Source organism: Oryzias latipes, chromosome 24 (assembly GCF_002234675.1).
Source record: "Oryzias latipes chromosome 24, ASM223467v1".
Lineage (NCBI taxonomy): Eukaryota > Metazoa > Chordata > Actinopteri > Beloniformes > Adrianichthyidae > Oryzias > Oryzias latipes.
The window spans coordinates 13,286,278-13,303,728 of record NC_019882.2 but is presented as its reverse complement, the minus strand read 5'-3'; the positions used below and the strand labels follow the sequence as shown (position 1 = coordinate 13,303,728).

The 17,451-nt window shown below is 39.7% G+C and overlaps 1 protein-coding gene across 2 annotated transcripts in view; it reads right to left on the bottom strand.

Annotated features, from left to right (window-relative positions):
• The window catches only part of LOC105357228 (kinesin-like protein KIF26B), a 53,813-nt gene continuing 36,362 nt past the window's right edge, over positions 1-17,451 (bottom strand). For both annotated transcript variants that reach the window (XM_023953203.1, XM_011492007.3), the window contains 6 exons: positions 9,754-9,892; positions 9,385-9,544; positions 5,525-8,375; positions 4,710-4,865; positions 2,130-2,268; positions 1-499 (listed from right to left, as the gene is read on the bottom strand). In XM_023953203.1, coding sequence (XP_023808971.1) covers positions 445-499; positions 2,130-2,268; positions 4,710-4,865; positions 5,525-8,375; positions 9,385-9,544; positions 9,754-9,892 — 3,500 coding nt within the window. In that variant the 3' untranslated portion in view covers positions 1-444. The remainder of the gene's footprint in view (positions 500-2,129; positions 2,269-4,709; positions 4,866-5,524; positions 8,376-9,384; positions 9,545-9,753; positions 9,893-17,451) is intronic.

Below are 17,451 nucleotides of genomic sequence, written 5' to 3'. Positions count from 1 at the left end.
AAAAGATTAAAGGGTTTTTATTTAAGGTTGTCGTGGACGCCTTTAAGTGTTTTTGAAGGCTGTTTTCAACAAGGCCTCAGCTTGGTGAGACAATTCTAGTTCATGCCTCAAAGAGGAAAAAGAGTCATTAAAGAGAGGATGACCTCTTTTACAAAACAGTAAAGATTCAACTGTACAAGGACATGGAACTCATCGCTTACTTATTTAAAGCGATCAGACAAAAAATTAAAAGAACAAAGTGTGTTTTTAACATATAAATAAGTGTAAGAGGTACAGTTTCAAATACAAATGCAAAGAACACACACTTAAAATTCTTTCCGTGCTTTTTGCACCTTTTGCAGTCTCTTCTTTAGTCGCCTCCTACTGCAAGCATCAAAACAAGTGGCCAGCATGACATTGGCCTTGCAGACATTGACCCTGTTCTCCAGCCGAGAAGTCAGCTTTTCAAGGGCCTCCAGGTGCTCCAGGGAGTCCACCTTGAAAGTTTGCCACATGTCGACTGGTGAAGGAAAAGGGTAGACATTCATGAGCACATGAAAGGTTCTAACAAATGTCTGTGTTATTTTAAATACAGAAGAGCATAAATAATCAGGTTCCAAGAATACTAAGAAAAATTCAACTGTAAAAAGATTACAAAAAGTCCAAAGTGTAAACTATGAATCAAAGGTTAATAAACAATTTTAGATGGAATAGCATTTTTGGCACTGCTTCAGCTCACAACAACATGCAGTCACCTCCAGATCCATGCAGGGGGATCTGACTTTAGAAGAATAACATTTGCAGATGTACACTCACTGGTCACTTTATTAGCTACACCTAACCAACTGCTCAATAATGCAAATTTCTAATCAGTCAATCACATGTCAGCCGCTCAGTACATTTATGCAAGTAGACATGGACAAGACGATCTGCTGGAGTTCAAACCGGGCATCAGAATGAGGAAAAAAGGTGATTGAAGTGACTTTAAACATGGCATGGTGGTTGGTGCCAGACGGGTTGGCTTGAGTATTTCAGAAATTGCTGATGTACTGGGATTTTAACCCACAACCATCTCTAGGGTTTATAGAAAAATGTCCAAAAAAAAGAAAAATGTAGTGAGCTAGAGTGATTCCAGCTGATAGAAAGGCAACAGTAACTCGAAAAGCCACTGGTTACAACCAAGGTCTGCAGAAGAGCAACTCTGAACACAACACGTCCAACCTGGAGGCAGATGGACTACAGCAGCAGAAGACCACACCAGGTGCAGCTCCTGTCAGCTAAGAACAGGAAACTGAGGCTTTAATTTACACAGACTCACCTATTGGACAATAGAAGATTGGAAAAATGTTGCCTTGTATCAACAGTTCAGCCTGGTGGTGGTGGTGTCATGGTGTGGGGGATAGTTTTTGGCACACTTTGGGCCCCTTAGTACCAACTGCGCGTGGTTACAACACCGAAGCCTATTGTGGTATTGACCATCCCTTTATGAAAATAAAGGGATGAATGGCTACTTTTAATGGCTACTTCCAGCAGGATAATGTTCCATGTCATAAAGCTGGAATCATCTCAGACTGGTTTCTTGAACATGACAATGAGTTCACTGAACTCAAATGTTCTTCTCACCAGATCTGAGCCCAATAGATCACCTTTGGGATGTGGTGGAACGGGAGATTGGCATCATGGATGTCTGCCGACAAATCTGCAGCAACTGCATGACGCTGTCATGTCAATATGGACCAAACTCTCTCAGGAATGTTTCCAGAATCTTGTTGAATCTATGCCACCAAGGATTAAAGCAGTTCTGGAAGCAAAAAGGGCCCAAGCCGGTACTAGAAAGGTTAGAAAGGTACCTTATAAATTAGCCGGTGAGGGTTTGTGCACAGGTGTCTCAAAGGGTGCAAAAAATTTGATTTTCAAGCCATACAAGCCATAATCATGAAACCCCTGCCACCGTGCTTCAGGGGTTTGCACTCTTATAGTGACCAAAACATATTTTCTTCATTTTTTTTGTGGCATAAATATTATTTTGAGTTTTTAATATATGCAATTTTGATCATCTGGTATTTTCTTTTCTTAAGAACCTTTGAAGGTAAAGTGATGCATCATGTTTTGATTGAGATAATAACAAAAAAGTCAAATACTGTACTGACATTTTGCAGCCTCCAGCATGAAGCTGCATTTGGCCTGTTCCAGCTCTTTCCTCAGGTATTTGTATTTCTTTCAGACCTCTGAGATCCTCTGCTGACGATGCTCCAAAAACTTCAACTTGGCGCTGAAGCATCCGGGACCCTGAAATTATAAAAGCAGTTGGCTGTTTTTCACTGACTTCTACTAAAAACAGGATAACCTGTTTTTAAATTTAGTGTCTCTCACCTCCAGAGAGAATTGCCCCCTTTTGTGTTTACGTAGCTGTAGTAGGACTGAGCGTCCTTGTGCTTGACTGCAGTGCATTAACCCAGTTTCCCCCATGTGGTCATTAAAATTGTATTAAACTTGTCTGACTGGTGGAGGAGGGGTAAAGTCTATAGGGAGCAAAGCTCTCACCGTGGGGACATTACATCATGCAACACATCTTGCTTTAGCATATCCCAGCTGTCTGCTGGAGTCTTTTTGAAGTTTTACATCAAAATAACAGTTAAAGATCCACTATCCAACAGGAGCGTATTTTGGTATTTTTAACATCCTCTTGCAGCCTTCTTCAAATGATGGGAGACATTTATATCAAATTAACCTTTAAATTGCATTAATAAGTGTTTAATTAATCAAATCATTATGAATTAGGAGCAGATGAAAAACTGCAGTTTAAAAAAGCTTGTAGGTCTAACATAGAAGCTACTATAACAAGCCCCAAGCTCCCAGCTCCACTCCATTCTGATCCGCCCACTGGTAGACGACTAGACCCACGTACGTTTTTGTTTTCCTCCTACAACTGGATAACTCCAAAATTAATCAGCAGTTTTGTTGTACCAGGAAATGTTAGGTTGGGGGGGTGAGGGGCTGTAAACTAGCAGGGGAGTGTGTGAACAGAGAGCTCTCAGCAACGGGAAGGGGAAAGGGTGGGCGGGGTGCTACATGCCATGGGTTCGCCCACAACTCAGAGGCGAATTTCTGATGAATTTCTGCCGCTCTGCCGAAATTATGTTCTAGAAAAGCCCACAGGTTTTTAGATTTAGTCTAAAAACGGCATAATTACAAGTAAAAAATGCTTTTACAATAAATCAAAAGATGATTGGAGTGGGACTTTAAAAGACTGTTTTAGCAGACCCTTTAAACATAACTTATGTGGACCACTACAGACTAATTAGTGCACTTACAAGGGTTTTACTCAGTGGTGAAGCTCAATAAGATTTTATTTGGCGGGGGGAGAAGACTTTGGAAGGGTGGCAAACGAGAACGTTTTATTTTAATTGAATCAAATGTTATTTTTATTTAGTTATTTTCCAATGCTTCCTAATTTTTGTCAATAACGACACGAATATTGACTCAAAAGAGGGGAGGCAAGGCTTTGGCTTGGAATGGGCACAGCCCCCCTTTTCCCTCTATGTAGCTTCGCCCCTGATTTTACTACAGAAGACAGTTTAAAATAAACCTCCCTCCAGAGAACACTTTGCGAGTCTCTTAGCTAATTTACAAGCTAGTAATGTGCTTACAAGTTGTTTGGGCCTCATGCTGTCATTTAAAACCACACTACTAACGTAGTTTGTTATCTAAAACATTATTTCCTACACTTTCCCCTATATAGCGGAACTTTTGCCTTTTGTCACCAAATTGTTGTCCAATGACATGTGGTTAAAGGCAGAATGAGTACTGATGTGTTACGTTAGCCCAGAAAGACAAAACTAGAGTCTGAAACTACTTTATGCCTTAGTCACAACTGCCCTTAGGGATGGATATGGGCTGTCGGTGGGCAAAAAATGGGAAACTCAGGGGGGGCCACAAAAGAAATTAAGATTGTAGACCGTTCAGTGAGCCAGTACAGGTAAATTGACTATGCACTCTTTCTACGGGCATGCTGCGATCAACAGGTCACAGTGAAAACGTATACAACAACAAAGGAGGAAGTAGGTGATATGCAGGCACGTCATACAGATTTGTTTATTTCTTAAACCCCCACCCCCAAATTCCGCACCATGCAATAGTGCCGTTCAAGTGATAAATGTGCTCTTCTATTGCATCCGTTGCACACTCCCTGGGTGCAACCTGACTGTCAGAAATGAAGAAATTAATTAGTACCACTGCACCCCCCTTGCGTGTGGCCTTTGGGCGTGGTCAATAAGGCGCCAGCCTCTTACTGATGAATAGAGTGCTGCATAATTGGGCACGGTACAATAGCATCACCTGTACATCATAAGTGTGTGCAACTTACATTAAAATACTTCACGATGCACTCATCACATGCACAACAGTGGTACGGTCCATTTTCATGACGTCCCTTCAGGTGGCCACATGGACCTCAACAGCACTGCACACCTTAAGATACTCCTGTCTATGAACCTCTATGGATACGGACCCAAAAACCCCAGCACCCGCACGGGTCAAAACCCGCACAAGTGCATGTGACCAAGCCATTAGCTGTGCCACAAAGTTTGTTTTTGGTGGTTGTTTTCCTTTGTCTGCCGTTTTTTCCTGCCGCCTGGTGACGGGATGAAGAGGTCAAAGGTTTCTTTGCACACTGCCCTCTAACCTCCAAAAAAATACCCTAGATAAACCCAGCACCGGTTTGCCAGCACCTGCTCTTTTCTGCATCCTCTGTACATCATCGATCTCATACACCTTGATGTCATAGGCCTCTGGAATTCCCCTCTCTGTCCAACGAGACCGAACGCCGCTGGACGAGCGTTTCATGGCCTGAGGCGTGTCGTGCAAAGGGTGGCGCTGATGACTACCTAAGAGAGAATGAGTTTGCAGTGAAATACTCTCGTATCCTCCTTTAAAAGCCCTTCAAGCTATCTTTAATTTGGGAGAAATCTGTAATTTACATGATAAAACAAGCATCTTGGAAATAAATCAACAAAAGCTAAGCTTTTCTCATCAGAATCATTTGCAGGAATACACAAGAAGGAAAATAAAATGTTTGTATTTTAGCATTCAAATCGTTGAGCTTATTTTTTGCCAAGTCTTCATATTCGTTTCATTAATTTATGATACGTATCATTTTTTCCGCTCTTATACCTCCATTAGTCAGTGCAGTGACTGGGATTATAAATTAATCATGTTTTGCTATACACAATTAAACTTTGAGCACAGTAAGAAAACTAGGTCTGAGTGCCCTCTACAGATGTTACTCATGTCTAATTAATGTCACATTAATAGGTTATGAGGCCGGGCCTCCACCCAAAGATGTTATTATCGGGCCATTGTTGGTGTAAAAGAGAAAACTGCAATTATGTGTTGACTAGATTTACTTTGGTAATTGAATAAAGTGGTACTTTTATTCAAGCCTTGGTTTTTTCCTTTTTTTTTTGTATTTTTTCAGATAATTAGCTCTATTAAAAATTAATTTGTTTAAGAAATAAAAAAGACAACTAATTTTGGTTTATTTTACCTGGATTCCCTCGTCTTCGAGAAGAGCGGCTGCTGCGAGCCCCACCGGGGAGAGAGTTGCTCCTGTCACTGATGGAGTCTCTGGTGGAGGTGCTGCTTCCTGTGGCCTCACTGTCTCTTACCATGCTGTCATACCCACTGCTGACAAAGCTGCTCCTGTTGGAGAAATGCAGCGACGTCTTCCCCATCGCTGGCGGCATATCCCCACTCAAGACACTGGTGGTGTCACTGGCGTGCCCACTCAGATGATCAGGCGAGCGCGGAGCTGTCACATGGCTGTAGGGAGAAGTGATGGTGGGCATTTGACACAGGCCTGCTGATGTGGGGCTGGAGACCCTATCCCTTAAGAGGTCTGAAATCCGTCCGTTGACAAATCCTTGGATGACAGACTTTGAAGACGAACATGTTGAGCTCTGGCTTGGTGTCCGACTGACAGAGCGGTGAGATCGCGGAGGGGATGAGGAGAAAAATGAGGACGTCCGCTCAAAACTGACAGTTTTGACCTCTGGAGACAGACTAGCGCTGCGGTTGACAGCCTCGTGCAGGTTTTTCTGGGATTGGCTGAGATTTTTTATGCTGGGGGAGGACAGCCGGCGGATTTTGGGGCTAGCCGTCTTTGGTTTTCCGATGACAGAGAGCTTGGAATGAGCATGTTTAGCTGACTGAGGTATAAAGCTTTCAGAATGGAAGAAGTTGTAACTTTGGTCAGGATGGGGGTCTTTCCTGGCTCTCGGAAAGGTACAATCTCCCTCAAAATGACCTTTGTGACCAGATTTGCAGGCCCCTTCAACACTTTCCCTGGAACTACTACGTCTCTCCAGGGCTGAGAAGTCCTTCTCAGCCTTTCCAAGAGAGTTATTCCTACTGGCCAACAACTCAAGTTTGGTATTAAAAAGCCTACTGCTGTCCTGACTGGGGGACTTTGGCTTTGCATGACCTTTTCTGCTGCCATGTTTTGGAGAACACGAGGCGTGGACGCTTTGGTTTGAGGGAAGACGCTTTCTGCCCTTCCCCCTCTCCAGAGTTTCCCCTGGGCTGCAAGGAGTGGATGATGTCACCCCCCTTGAGTGGTTGTTCTGGGGGTTGGCGCCGGGCCAGTCTCTGGGTAAACTGCTTGTTACAGAGGAACCAATGAGGGTTTCTTGGCAACCAGGTGAAAAACCAGCTATCTTGGGGATTTTCCCAGCATGCCTGCGAGCAATACCTCCCTCTTTAGAGACCTTTCCATTGTTTGTAGAATAAAGATGCTTGCAGTCTGATCCATGGCTGGTGTCTGTGTTTTTTAGCCGTTTTTCACACATTTTGCTTTCCAAGTTGTAGAAATCTTTGTCTTCCTTATCTTTGTTGATTGGAAGCATCTCAGGTGAACTAGATCCATGACTTTTATCGACCTGTGGACATTTGACATGATTAGAATGTGAATCAGACATTTTGTTTGGACTTCTTTTGTCTTTGACAGCCTGTGAGTTGTCCAAATCTGCCTCCATCAACATGGGGTTTAGAAACGAAGGTAAGGTTCCCTTTTCCCTCCTGAAGTATACAAGCTTTTCATTGTTTGCATCCGTGGCTGGAAGCTCAGAAGACTCCGCAGTTGCAGAATCCTCACTCACATCACTGATAATCCTAATTGGTTTACTCGTGCTGGAAGAGCTTTCTGCCCGGGAAAGGGCGGGGTCTCGGATGCAGAAAACATTCCCCGCCGTTTTCCCTCTCCCATAAGCTCCATTAATGGTCACCTCCTCCACCATGGAGAAGACAAGTTCATCTTGGCCCTTCAGATCCAGGGGTTGTTGAACGGTCACTGTGATTGTGGCCTTCATTGCTTTATTTTCATCTGTGGTGGAATTAGGTAGGACATCTCCAAGTATGACGCCTTTAGTCAAAGAGTTTGAAGAAAAACAGGAGGACGAAGGAGAAATGGAGGAGCTCTTGCCAACTGGTGAAGCCCTTTTGTCTGGTTTAAACCAGTCACCAGCTTCGGGCCCCAGCTGTTTCTCTGTAGACTGAAGCGTGGAGGGGGTGGTGGCAGATTTGCCCTGAGTATTTGATTCCTGTGATGAGAGATGATTGCTGGTTCTGACAGCGCCTGAACAACAGCTCGAGTTCATTCCCAGAGTTTGATTTAGCAGCTCCTCACTGGAACTGGTTCCACTACACTCCTCACAGTCATAAAGACCTGAGTCCTCCCTGGGAAAATTTTCTCCAGACAGACCAACGTCCGTTTGCTTTGCTCCCGGAGAGACCTGACCACCACCAGCACCATGATTCAAAGAGGGCAGCGGTGCTGGCGATGTTTCTTTTTGGTGCGCAGATTTGGGCAAAACGTTGTTGCAGGCAGCGGCTTTTAAGGAAGACTTGAGTGCATCTATCGACATCTCACTTCCGTCGATGCAGCCCAGGCGCTTTTGAAGTTCAGCAAATGTGTCACATTTGAGACATTCCCTCTCAGGCTGTTTCCTTTCTCCTTTCAGAGCCTCAAAGTCCTTCTGCACGACTTCCTCTGCCTTTTTACCGCCGTGCAGCTGAGGGATTCGGAGGAGCTCCTGCAGCAGAGCGGTGAACTCGGGGTCATCCAGTTCAGTCTTGTTCGGGTGCAGCGAAGGTATGATGGGAACAAACTCAGGTTGTGCCGGCATCGGGACTCCTTTGGAATAGAAAGAGCCATCTGAGTCTATCTGGATGACCGTGTCACAGGAGTGGTGACTGCTGGAGCGGTCCAGGTCCCCGCGCAGACGGAGAGGGCAGATATCAACATCGACCTCATCGGTGGAGTGAAACGCTCGCAGGGTTGAACGAGGCGCCTTGTGTTCTTTGGTCAGACTCCTCCCACAAGGAGAGCAGGAAGTCGATTGCTGTTTGACAGAAAAAATGATGTCAGAGCAAGAAAAAGAGAGTTTGTGAAATTAATTTAGATGGAATTCGATTTAAAAATGTATTTACTGTCAGGTTTTGCAAAAAGCACAAGTTTTTCTTTCCCACAACATGATTAAGATCATACGTTTATATACACATGCACAAACACGACATCTAAAATTAGTTAAGAAATCGTAATGAAGGAATCCTTTAACAAACTCTATCTGGTCTTCATCAACAAACATCACGCCTAACTGTCTTTTTGATGAATTAATTCAAGACCCATTTCTGGAACGGTTCTCTATTAATCCTCTGGTTGCAATCAGAGAAGGACCATATTTTCAACTACCATCTCATGGATGTGGTAGGAAAGTATCATGTATGTAGCTGACATGTGGTGGGACTAATGCTATGCCTGTGTCTCAGACTCAGCGAGAGTTTTTTACTGTGTTTTTGTGGCCACCTCAAGGTTCAAAAGCACTTTGCAGACTATCTTTAACTTTTGGATTTACATTTTCAAGGTTTCTAGCAGCTCTTCGGGATTGTTGATGCTAAACTTGTTGATTGGCCTGGTCTGCACTGAGAGTCCAGTTTAAATGCATTTATTCAAGTCTTAACATCTTGGTTGTTCTTAATCTTTGCTTTTTAACAGTCCCTAAGTTATTTCTACACTGCTCCTGATTAACAAGGATTTGAATAAAGAAAAACTCAGAAATGCAATTTAAACTTTGTTTTTTTTATAAATAAATGTCCTCCATCATGAGAAAAATGTCACAAGAACATCTTAAACACACCAAAAACATGATTTTCTTTAGAGCTGGTCATTAAGACTTATCTAACATCATTGTTAGAACGACATAAAGTTCTAAAAAAGTCTAGATTTTGTAAGCAGTCAGCAACTTGGGGGAATTGTTTTCCTCCAGAAATCTCCATGCTTAGAAAAAAATTTGCCAAAAGAGGTTAGAACAAATAAACATCCTCCATAGTATTAAACTTATATTTGGGTACCTTTGTCCTCTTCTGGGTCCTGCGGATACGGGAGGCCAAATGGATGGTGGAAAACGTCTCTTGATGGTGCGCCAGGGAATCAGCCACTTGAGCGATCACTGCCGTGTGGCAGTTTGCGTGAGCCAAAGACTCCCTGAGGAGCATGTTTAGCTTATTGCTCCTGTGTAAAAGCATTGCAAATGATCAGACATTAACCTTTAAACCATTCACCTTTTTTTGTCAATATTTTCTAAATCAATCTGTTTTTTTGGTGTCAGCGATAGAAAATGCCTGATCTAATTCGTGAGGCTCAGTTCCCAACAATTTCAGATGTTAAATTTAAAAACCAATCTTTTAAAAGGTCCACACAAAATAGAGTTGCTGTCTTACTTGTTGGAGGCTGTTTTATGTCCACTGAGTAGAGACACGACAATCTGTCCCAGTTCAGCATGAGGAGGTTTATTCCTGTTTATTCCCCTCATACCACTACAAACATCAATCATGGTAAGTTTGGCGGGGCCCCGGGAACCTGAAAAAAGAGCGTTTAATGGTAAATACTAGAGAAATGAAATATGTCAGTGAATAATTTGTTTAAAAGAAGCAATCATGTTGTATCTAGACCTAAAAGTCTACTGGATTCCTATTTCTTTTCTTTAAAATTGTGCTTAGGACTTTATGCAGAAAAGTGTATGGCTAAAAGCGTTTAATTTTATAGATGCTCTCAGGCAATAGTTTTAAACCAGAAATAAATAGTGTAGCTCTGGCAAAATAATCATGCTTTTTTATTTTAACTATTAAAATGTAACCTTTTTCAATGGAATGCAAACCATCTTGTAATTCTGTTTAATTTAATTGCTTTATTTTAAAGGTGTCTTTTTCTGGTCTGCAATAGTCTCTGGTCTCTGCTTTGCCTCAGAACAACAGTAAAAATAATGACAATTTATTATGGCCCGCAGCGGTCAAGGACTGCAAGGACCATATTGTTTCATATTTCCTCTGCATCTTGAATTAACCATTAGAACACTAAAATGTTTTAAGAGAAAATGAAACCCTAAATTAAAGCCATATAAGAGTTATTCTCTCAGTATTAGCTATAAAATTGTATCGCAACTTTGAGTAATTGATTCAACCCTTTGTTTTCCTGTTTCTCTTTATTTATTATTGGTTGAATGCTGTAAAGCATTCAACCCTTTGTTTTCCTGTTTCTCTTTATTTGGTTGAATGCTGTAAAGCATTCAACCCTTTGTTTTCCTGTTTCTCTTTATTTATTGGTTGAATGCTGTAAAGCATTCAACCCTTTGTTTTCCTGTTTCTCTTTATTTATTATTATTATAGTATCTTCCGCCGTTTTTTGGCGTTTAACTACTTCTACAATTTTTAACCTATTTTAACCATTCTACTTTTAAAATGTTCATCTCTTTCATCTTATTTCTGCTATGACTTTTGGTTTTTCAAATCCTTTTACTTTTTAAGATATTCCAGGTTTTCCGGGAGTTTTTGCTCCATTGAAATACATGGAGAATTTTTCGTTCAGAAGTTCACAGTTAAACTCCTTCTACAATTTTTCACCTATTTTAACCGTTCGACTATGAAAATGTTCAGCTCTTTCATCTTATTCTAGCTATGACATTTTGGTCCTTCAAATCTTTGAACTTTTCCAGATATTCCCGGATATTCCCAGATTTTCCAATCTTTTTGCTCCATTGGCCACACCTTTGCTTCTTTAAACAATTGTAACTTTAACATTCTTTTGGCTAGAGACACCGTTCAAATATTGAAATGTTCACAAGGTTTTGGACTTCAACATAAGGTTTAAAAATTATTATGGGATGGCAACACCACCTACAGTTTGGCGGCCATTTTGTGCCAAAATGTGAGGCAATTTTAAACTTCTTCAAACTTTCACCGATTTTTACCATTCTACTATTACAATGTTCAACCCTTTCATCTTATTCCTTTCAGCTATGACTTTTGGTCCTTCAAATCTTTGAACTTTTCCAGATATTCCCGGATATTCCCAGATTTTCCAATCTTTTTGCTCCATTGGCCACACCTTTGCGTCTTTAAACAATTGTAACTTTAACATTCTTTTGGCTAGAGACACCGTTCAAATATTGAAATGTTCACAAGGTTTTGGACTTCAACATAAGGCTCAAAATTATTATGGGATGGCAACACCACCTACAGTTTGGCGGCCATTTTGTGCCAAAATGTGAGGCAATTTTAAACTTCTTCAAACTTTCACCTATTTTTACCATTCTACTATTACAATGTTCAACCCTTTCAGCTCATTCCTTTCAGCTATGACTTTTGGTCCTTCAAATCTTTGAACTTTTCCAGATAGTCCCGGATATTCCCAGATTTTCCAATCTTTTTGCTCCATTGGCCACACCTTTGCTTCTTTAAAATATTGTAACTTTAACATTCTTTTGGCTAGAGACACCATTCAAATATTGAAATGTTCACAAGGTTTTGGACTTCAACATAAGGTTCAAAATTATTATGGGATGGCAACACCACCTACAGTTTGGCGGCCATTTTGTGCCAAAATGTGAGGCAATTTTAAACTTCTTCAAACTTTCACCTATTTTTACCATTCTACTATTACAATGTTCAACCCTTTCAGCTTATTCCTTTCAGCTATGACTTTTGGTCCTTCAAATCTTTGAACTTTTCCAGATATTCCCGGATATTCCCAGATTTTCCAATGTTTTTGCTCCATTGGCCACACCTTTGCTTCTTTAAACAATTGTAACTTTAACATTCTTTTGGCTAGAGACACCGTTCAAATATTGAAATGTTCACAAGGTTTTGGACTTCAACATAAAGTTCAAAATTATTATGGGATGGCAACACAAACCTACAGTTTGGCGGCCATTTTGTGCCAAAATGTGAGGCAATTTTAAACTTCTTCAAACTTTCACGTATTTTAATCCTTCTACTATTACAATGTTCAGCCCTTTCAGCTTATTCCTTTCAGCTACGACTTTTAGTCTTTCAAATCTTTGAACTTTTCAAGATATTCCAAGATTTTCCAGGATTTTCCAAGATTTTTGCTTCATTTAAATACATGGAGAATCCTTGAAAACCTTTGTTGCTTTCAAGCATTATAACTTTAACAAGCTTTCAGCTAGAGGCACCGTTCAAACATTGAAATGCTCACAAGGCTTTGGACTTCAACATACGTTTTGAAATTATTATGGGATGGCAACACAACCTACTGTTTGGTGGGCATTTTTTGACAAAATCTGAAGCAAATGTTGCAATAAACTTCATCCATGGCTGGAACTGAACATATTGAAATTCACTGGATCTGGACATATAAGGAATGTGGGCGTGGTTAGCAAACAAAGTTCGTTGCTAAGGACGTCCAAAAGTTTACTTTTTCCGATTCATCTGAAACCGACGTTGATTTGTTCCTCATCTCCAGGCGACCCAAACATAAAATGGTTGCTATGGAGATAAAATCAATAGAAAAGCCGCCATTTTGAAAAGAGTGGATTTTCTATCAACTTAGAACATGTAGCTTTTACCAATATAATACTCTCAAACAACGTGTTTTTTGGAGTCAGTTGATGATGCTGATTCCAATGCTAGTACTTTTAGCCATTTTAGCAACATCTTCAAATTTTCAACAATTCAGCCATTTTTTCAACAATTTCAGCTTTCATGCTTAAGTCCTACAAATTTTGACCTATTTCAGCCATTTTACTATTACAATGTTCAACTTTTTCAGCTTATTCCTGCTAGGACTTTTGCACCTTTAACCTTTCATGGTTCTTCCAGTACAGTTCAGTCATTTCTTTAGCTAATTCAGCTTTCATTCAGCAGTACAGCATTCAACCCTGCATTTTCTTCTGGAAATGCAGCTCCTTCTAGTTGGTTGAATGCTGTAAAGCATTCAACCCTTTGTTTTCCTGTTTCTCTTTATTTGGTTGAATGCTGTAAAGCATTCAACCCTTTGTTTTCCTGTTTCTCTTTATTTATTTTTATAGTATCTTCCGCCGTTTTTTGGCGTTTAACTACTTCTACAATTTTTAACCTATTTTAACCATTCTACTTTTAAAATGTTCATCTCTTTCATCTTATTTCTGCTATGACTTTTGGTTTTTCAAATCCTTTTACTTTTTAAGATATTCCAGGTTTTCCGGGAATTTTTGCTCCATTGAAATACATGGAGAATTTTTCGTTCAGAAGTTCACAGTTAAACTCCTACAATTTTTCACCTATTTTAACCGTTCGACTATGAAAATGTTCAGCTCTTTCATCTTATTCTAGCTATGACATTTTGGTCCTTCAAATCCCTGAACTTTTCCATTTATTCCCGGATATTCCTGGATTTTCCAATCTTTTTGCTCCATTGGCCACACCTTTGCTTCTTTAAACAATTGTAACTTTAACATTCTTTCAGCTAGAGGCACCGTTCAAACATTGAAATGCTCACAAGGCTTTGGACTTCAACATACGTTTTGAAATTATTATGGGATGGCAACACCACCTACAGTTTGGCGGCCATTTTGTGCCAAAATGTGAGGCAATTTTAAACTTCTTCAAACTTTCACCTATTTTTACCATTCTACTATTACAATGTTCAACCCTTTCATCTTATTCCTTTCAGCTATGACTTTTGGTCCTTCAAATCTTTGAACTTTTCCAGATATTCCCGGATATTCCCAGATTTTCCAATCTTTTTGCTCCATTGGCCACACCTTTGCTTCTTTAAACAATTGTAACTTTAACATTCTTTTGGCTAGAGACACCGTTCAAATATTGAAATGTTCACAAGGTTTTGGACTTCAACATAAGGTTTAAAAATTATTATGGGATGGCAACACCACCTACAGTTTGGCGGCCATTTTGTGCCAAAATGTGAGGCAATTTTAAACTTCTTCAAACTTTCACCTATTTTTACCATTCTACTATTACAATGTTCAACCCTTTCAGCTTATTCCTTTCAGCTACGACTTTTAGTCTTTCAAATCTTTGAACTTTTCAAGATATTCCAGGATTTTCCAGGATTTTCCAAGATTTTTGCTTCATTTAAATACATGGAGAATCCTTGAAAACCTTTGTTGCTTTCAAGCATTATAACTTTAACAAGCTTTCAGCTAGAGGCACCGTTCAAACATTTAAATGCTCACAAGGCTTTGGACTTCAACATAGGTTTTGAAATTATTATGGGATGGCAACACAACCTACTGTTTGGTGGGCATTTTTTGACAAAATCTGAAGCAAATGTTGCAATAAACTTCATCCATGGCTGGAACTGAACATATTGAAATTCACTGGATCTGGACATATAAGGAATGTGGGCGTGGTTAGCAAACAAAGCTCGTTGCTAAGGACGTCCAAAAGTTTACTTTTTCCGATTTGTCTGAAACCGACGTTGATTTGTTCCTCATCTCCAGGCGACCCAAACATAAAATGGTTGCTATGGAGATAAAATCAATAGAAAAGCCGCCATTTTGAAAAGAGTGGATTTTCTATCAACTTAGAACATGTAGCTTTTACCAATATAATACTCTCAAACAAAATGTTTTTTGGAGTCAGTTGATGATGCTGATTCCAATGCTAGTACTTTTAGCCATTTTAGCAACATCTTCAAATTTTCAACAATTCAGCCATTTTTTCAACAATTTCAGCTTGCATGCTTAAGTCCTACAAATTTTGACCTATTTCAGCCATTCTACTATTACAATGTTCAACTTTTTCAGCTTATTCCTGCTACGACTTTTGCACCTTTAACTTTTCATGGTTCTTCCAGTACAGTTCAGCCATTTCTTCAGCTAATTCAGCTTTCTTTCAGCAGTACAGCATTCAACCCTGCATTTTCTTCTGGAAATGCAGCTCCTTCTAGTTGGTTGAATGCTGTAAAGCATTCAACCCTTTGTTTTCCTGTTTCTCTTTATTTATTATTATTATAGTATCTTCCGCCGTTTTTTGGCGTTTAACTACTTCTACAATTTTTAACCTATTTTAACCATTCTACTTTTAAAATGTTCATCTCTTTCATCTTATTTCTGCTATGACTTTTGGTTTTTCAAATCCTTTTACTTTTTAAGATATTCCAGGTTTTCCGGGAATTTTTGCTCCATTGAAATACATGGAGAATTTTTCGTTCAGAAGTTCACAGTTAAACTCCTTCTACAATTTTTCACCTATTTTAACCGTTCAACTATGAAAATGTTCAGCTCTTTCATCTTATTCTAGCTATGACATTTTGGTCCTTCAAATCTTTGAACTTTTCCAGATATTCCCGGATATTCCCAGATTTTCCAATGTTTTTGCTCCATTGGCCACACCTTTGCTTCTTTAAGCAATTGTAACTTTAACATTCTTTTGGCTAGAGACACCGTTCAAATATTGAAATGTTCACAAGGTTTTGGACTTCAACATAAGGTTCAAAATTATTATGGGATGGCAACACCACCTACAGTTTGGCGGCCATTTTGTGCCAAAATGTGAGGCAATTTTAAACTTCTTCAAACTTTCACCTATTTTTACCATTCTACTATTACAATGTTCAACCCTTTCAGCTTATTCCTTTCAGCTATGACTTTTGGTCCTTCAAATCCTTGAACTTTTCCAGATATTCCCGGATACAGTGATCCCTTGCTATATCACGGTTTACTTTTCACGGTTTCGCTACTTCACGGATTTGCATCGTGCATTGTGTTCTGCATTCTGATTGGCTAAAAAAGTCACTCCGCTTCTTCTCTACCTGCGCGTCAATAATGTTGCAGTTTAATATGTACACGTACGTAAATCAGCTTTCCAAATTACGTACATGCAAATCATCTTGCAATTTCCTGTTTCTCTAAAACCCATAGAAAAAGAGCGACACCAACTGTCAATCACTATGTTCTTCTCCCGAACAAACACACACAGCTGCACCGCGGGCTTGAGAAGGAGAAAACACTGCAGCTTCTCAGACTGAAGAGCATTGAAATACACCTGAGCCACTATTTGTCCGTTTGTACTTTGTATTTTTTTCATGATCATTTTAAATTTTCTCCCGTTTAATTCAATTACTCTCGGGTCGCGGTGGGCGGGGCTAATCTCCGCGATTTGAAGCCTTCTGTTCACATTGATGATTAAAATTATTATTTGACAGTACTGTACAGAAGTTATTTGTTGAAAAAAAAACGTTTTTAAAGTACTTTGATTTGTGAAACAAATGTTTGAGCCTGTAAAATGGTTTGTTCTTCTTTTCAATGTATAACAGAGTATTTAATTGTATAATAATTGTTAAAAAAAAATAGAGGTTTCTACTTCACGGATTTTGCCTATCACGGGTTCTTTTTGGAACGTAACCCCCGCGATAAACAAGGGTTTACTGTATTCCCAGATTTTCCAATGTTTTTGCTCCATTGGCCACACCTTTGCTTCTTTAAACAATTGTAACTTTAACATTCTTTTGGCCAGAGACGCCGTTCAAATATTGAAATGTTCACAAGGTTTTGGACTTCAACATAAGGTTTAAAAATTATTATGGGATGGCAACACCACCTACAGTTTGGCGGCCATTTTGTGCCAAAATGTGAGGCAATTTTAAACTTCTTCAAACTTTCACCTATTTTTACCATTCTACTATTACAATGTTCAACCCTTTCATCTTATTCCTTTCAGCTATGACTTTTGGTCCTTCAAATCTTTGAACTTTTCCAGATATTCCCGGATATTCCCAGATTTTCCAATGTTTTTGCTCCATTGGCCACACCTTTGCTTCTTTAAACAATTGTAACTCTAACATTCTTTTGGCCAGAGACACCGTTCAAATATTGAAATGTTCACAAGATTTTGGACTTCAACATAAGGTTCAAAATTATTATGGGATGGCAACACCACCTACAGTTTGGCAGCCATTTTGTGCCAAAATGTGAGGCAATTTTAAACTTCTTCAAACTTTCACGTATTTTAATCCTTCTACTATTACAATGTTCAACCCTTTCAGCTTATTCCTTTCAGCTATGACTTTTGGTCCTTCAAATCATTGAACTTTTCCAGATATTCCCGGATATTCCCAGATTTTCCAATCTTTTTGCTCCATTGGCCACACCTTTGCTTCTTTAAACAATTGTAACTTTA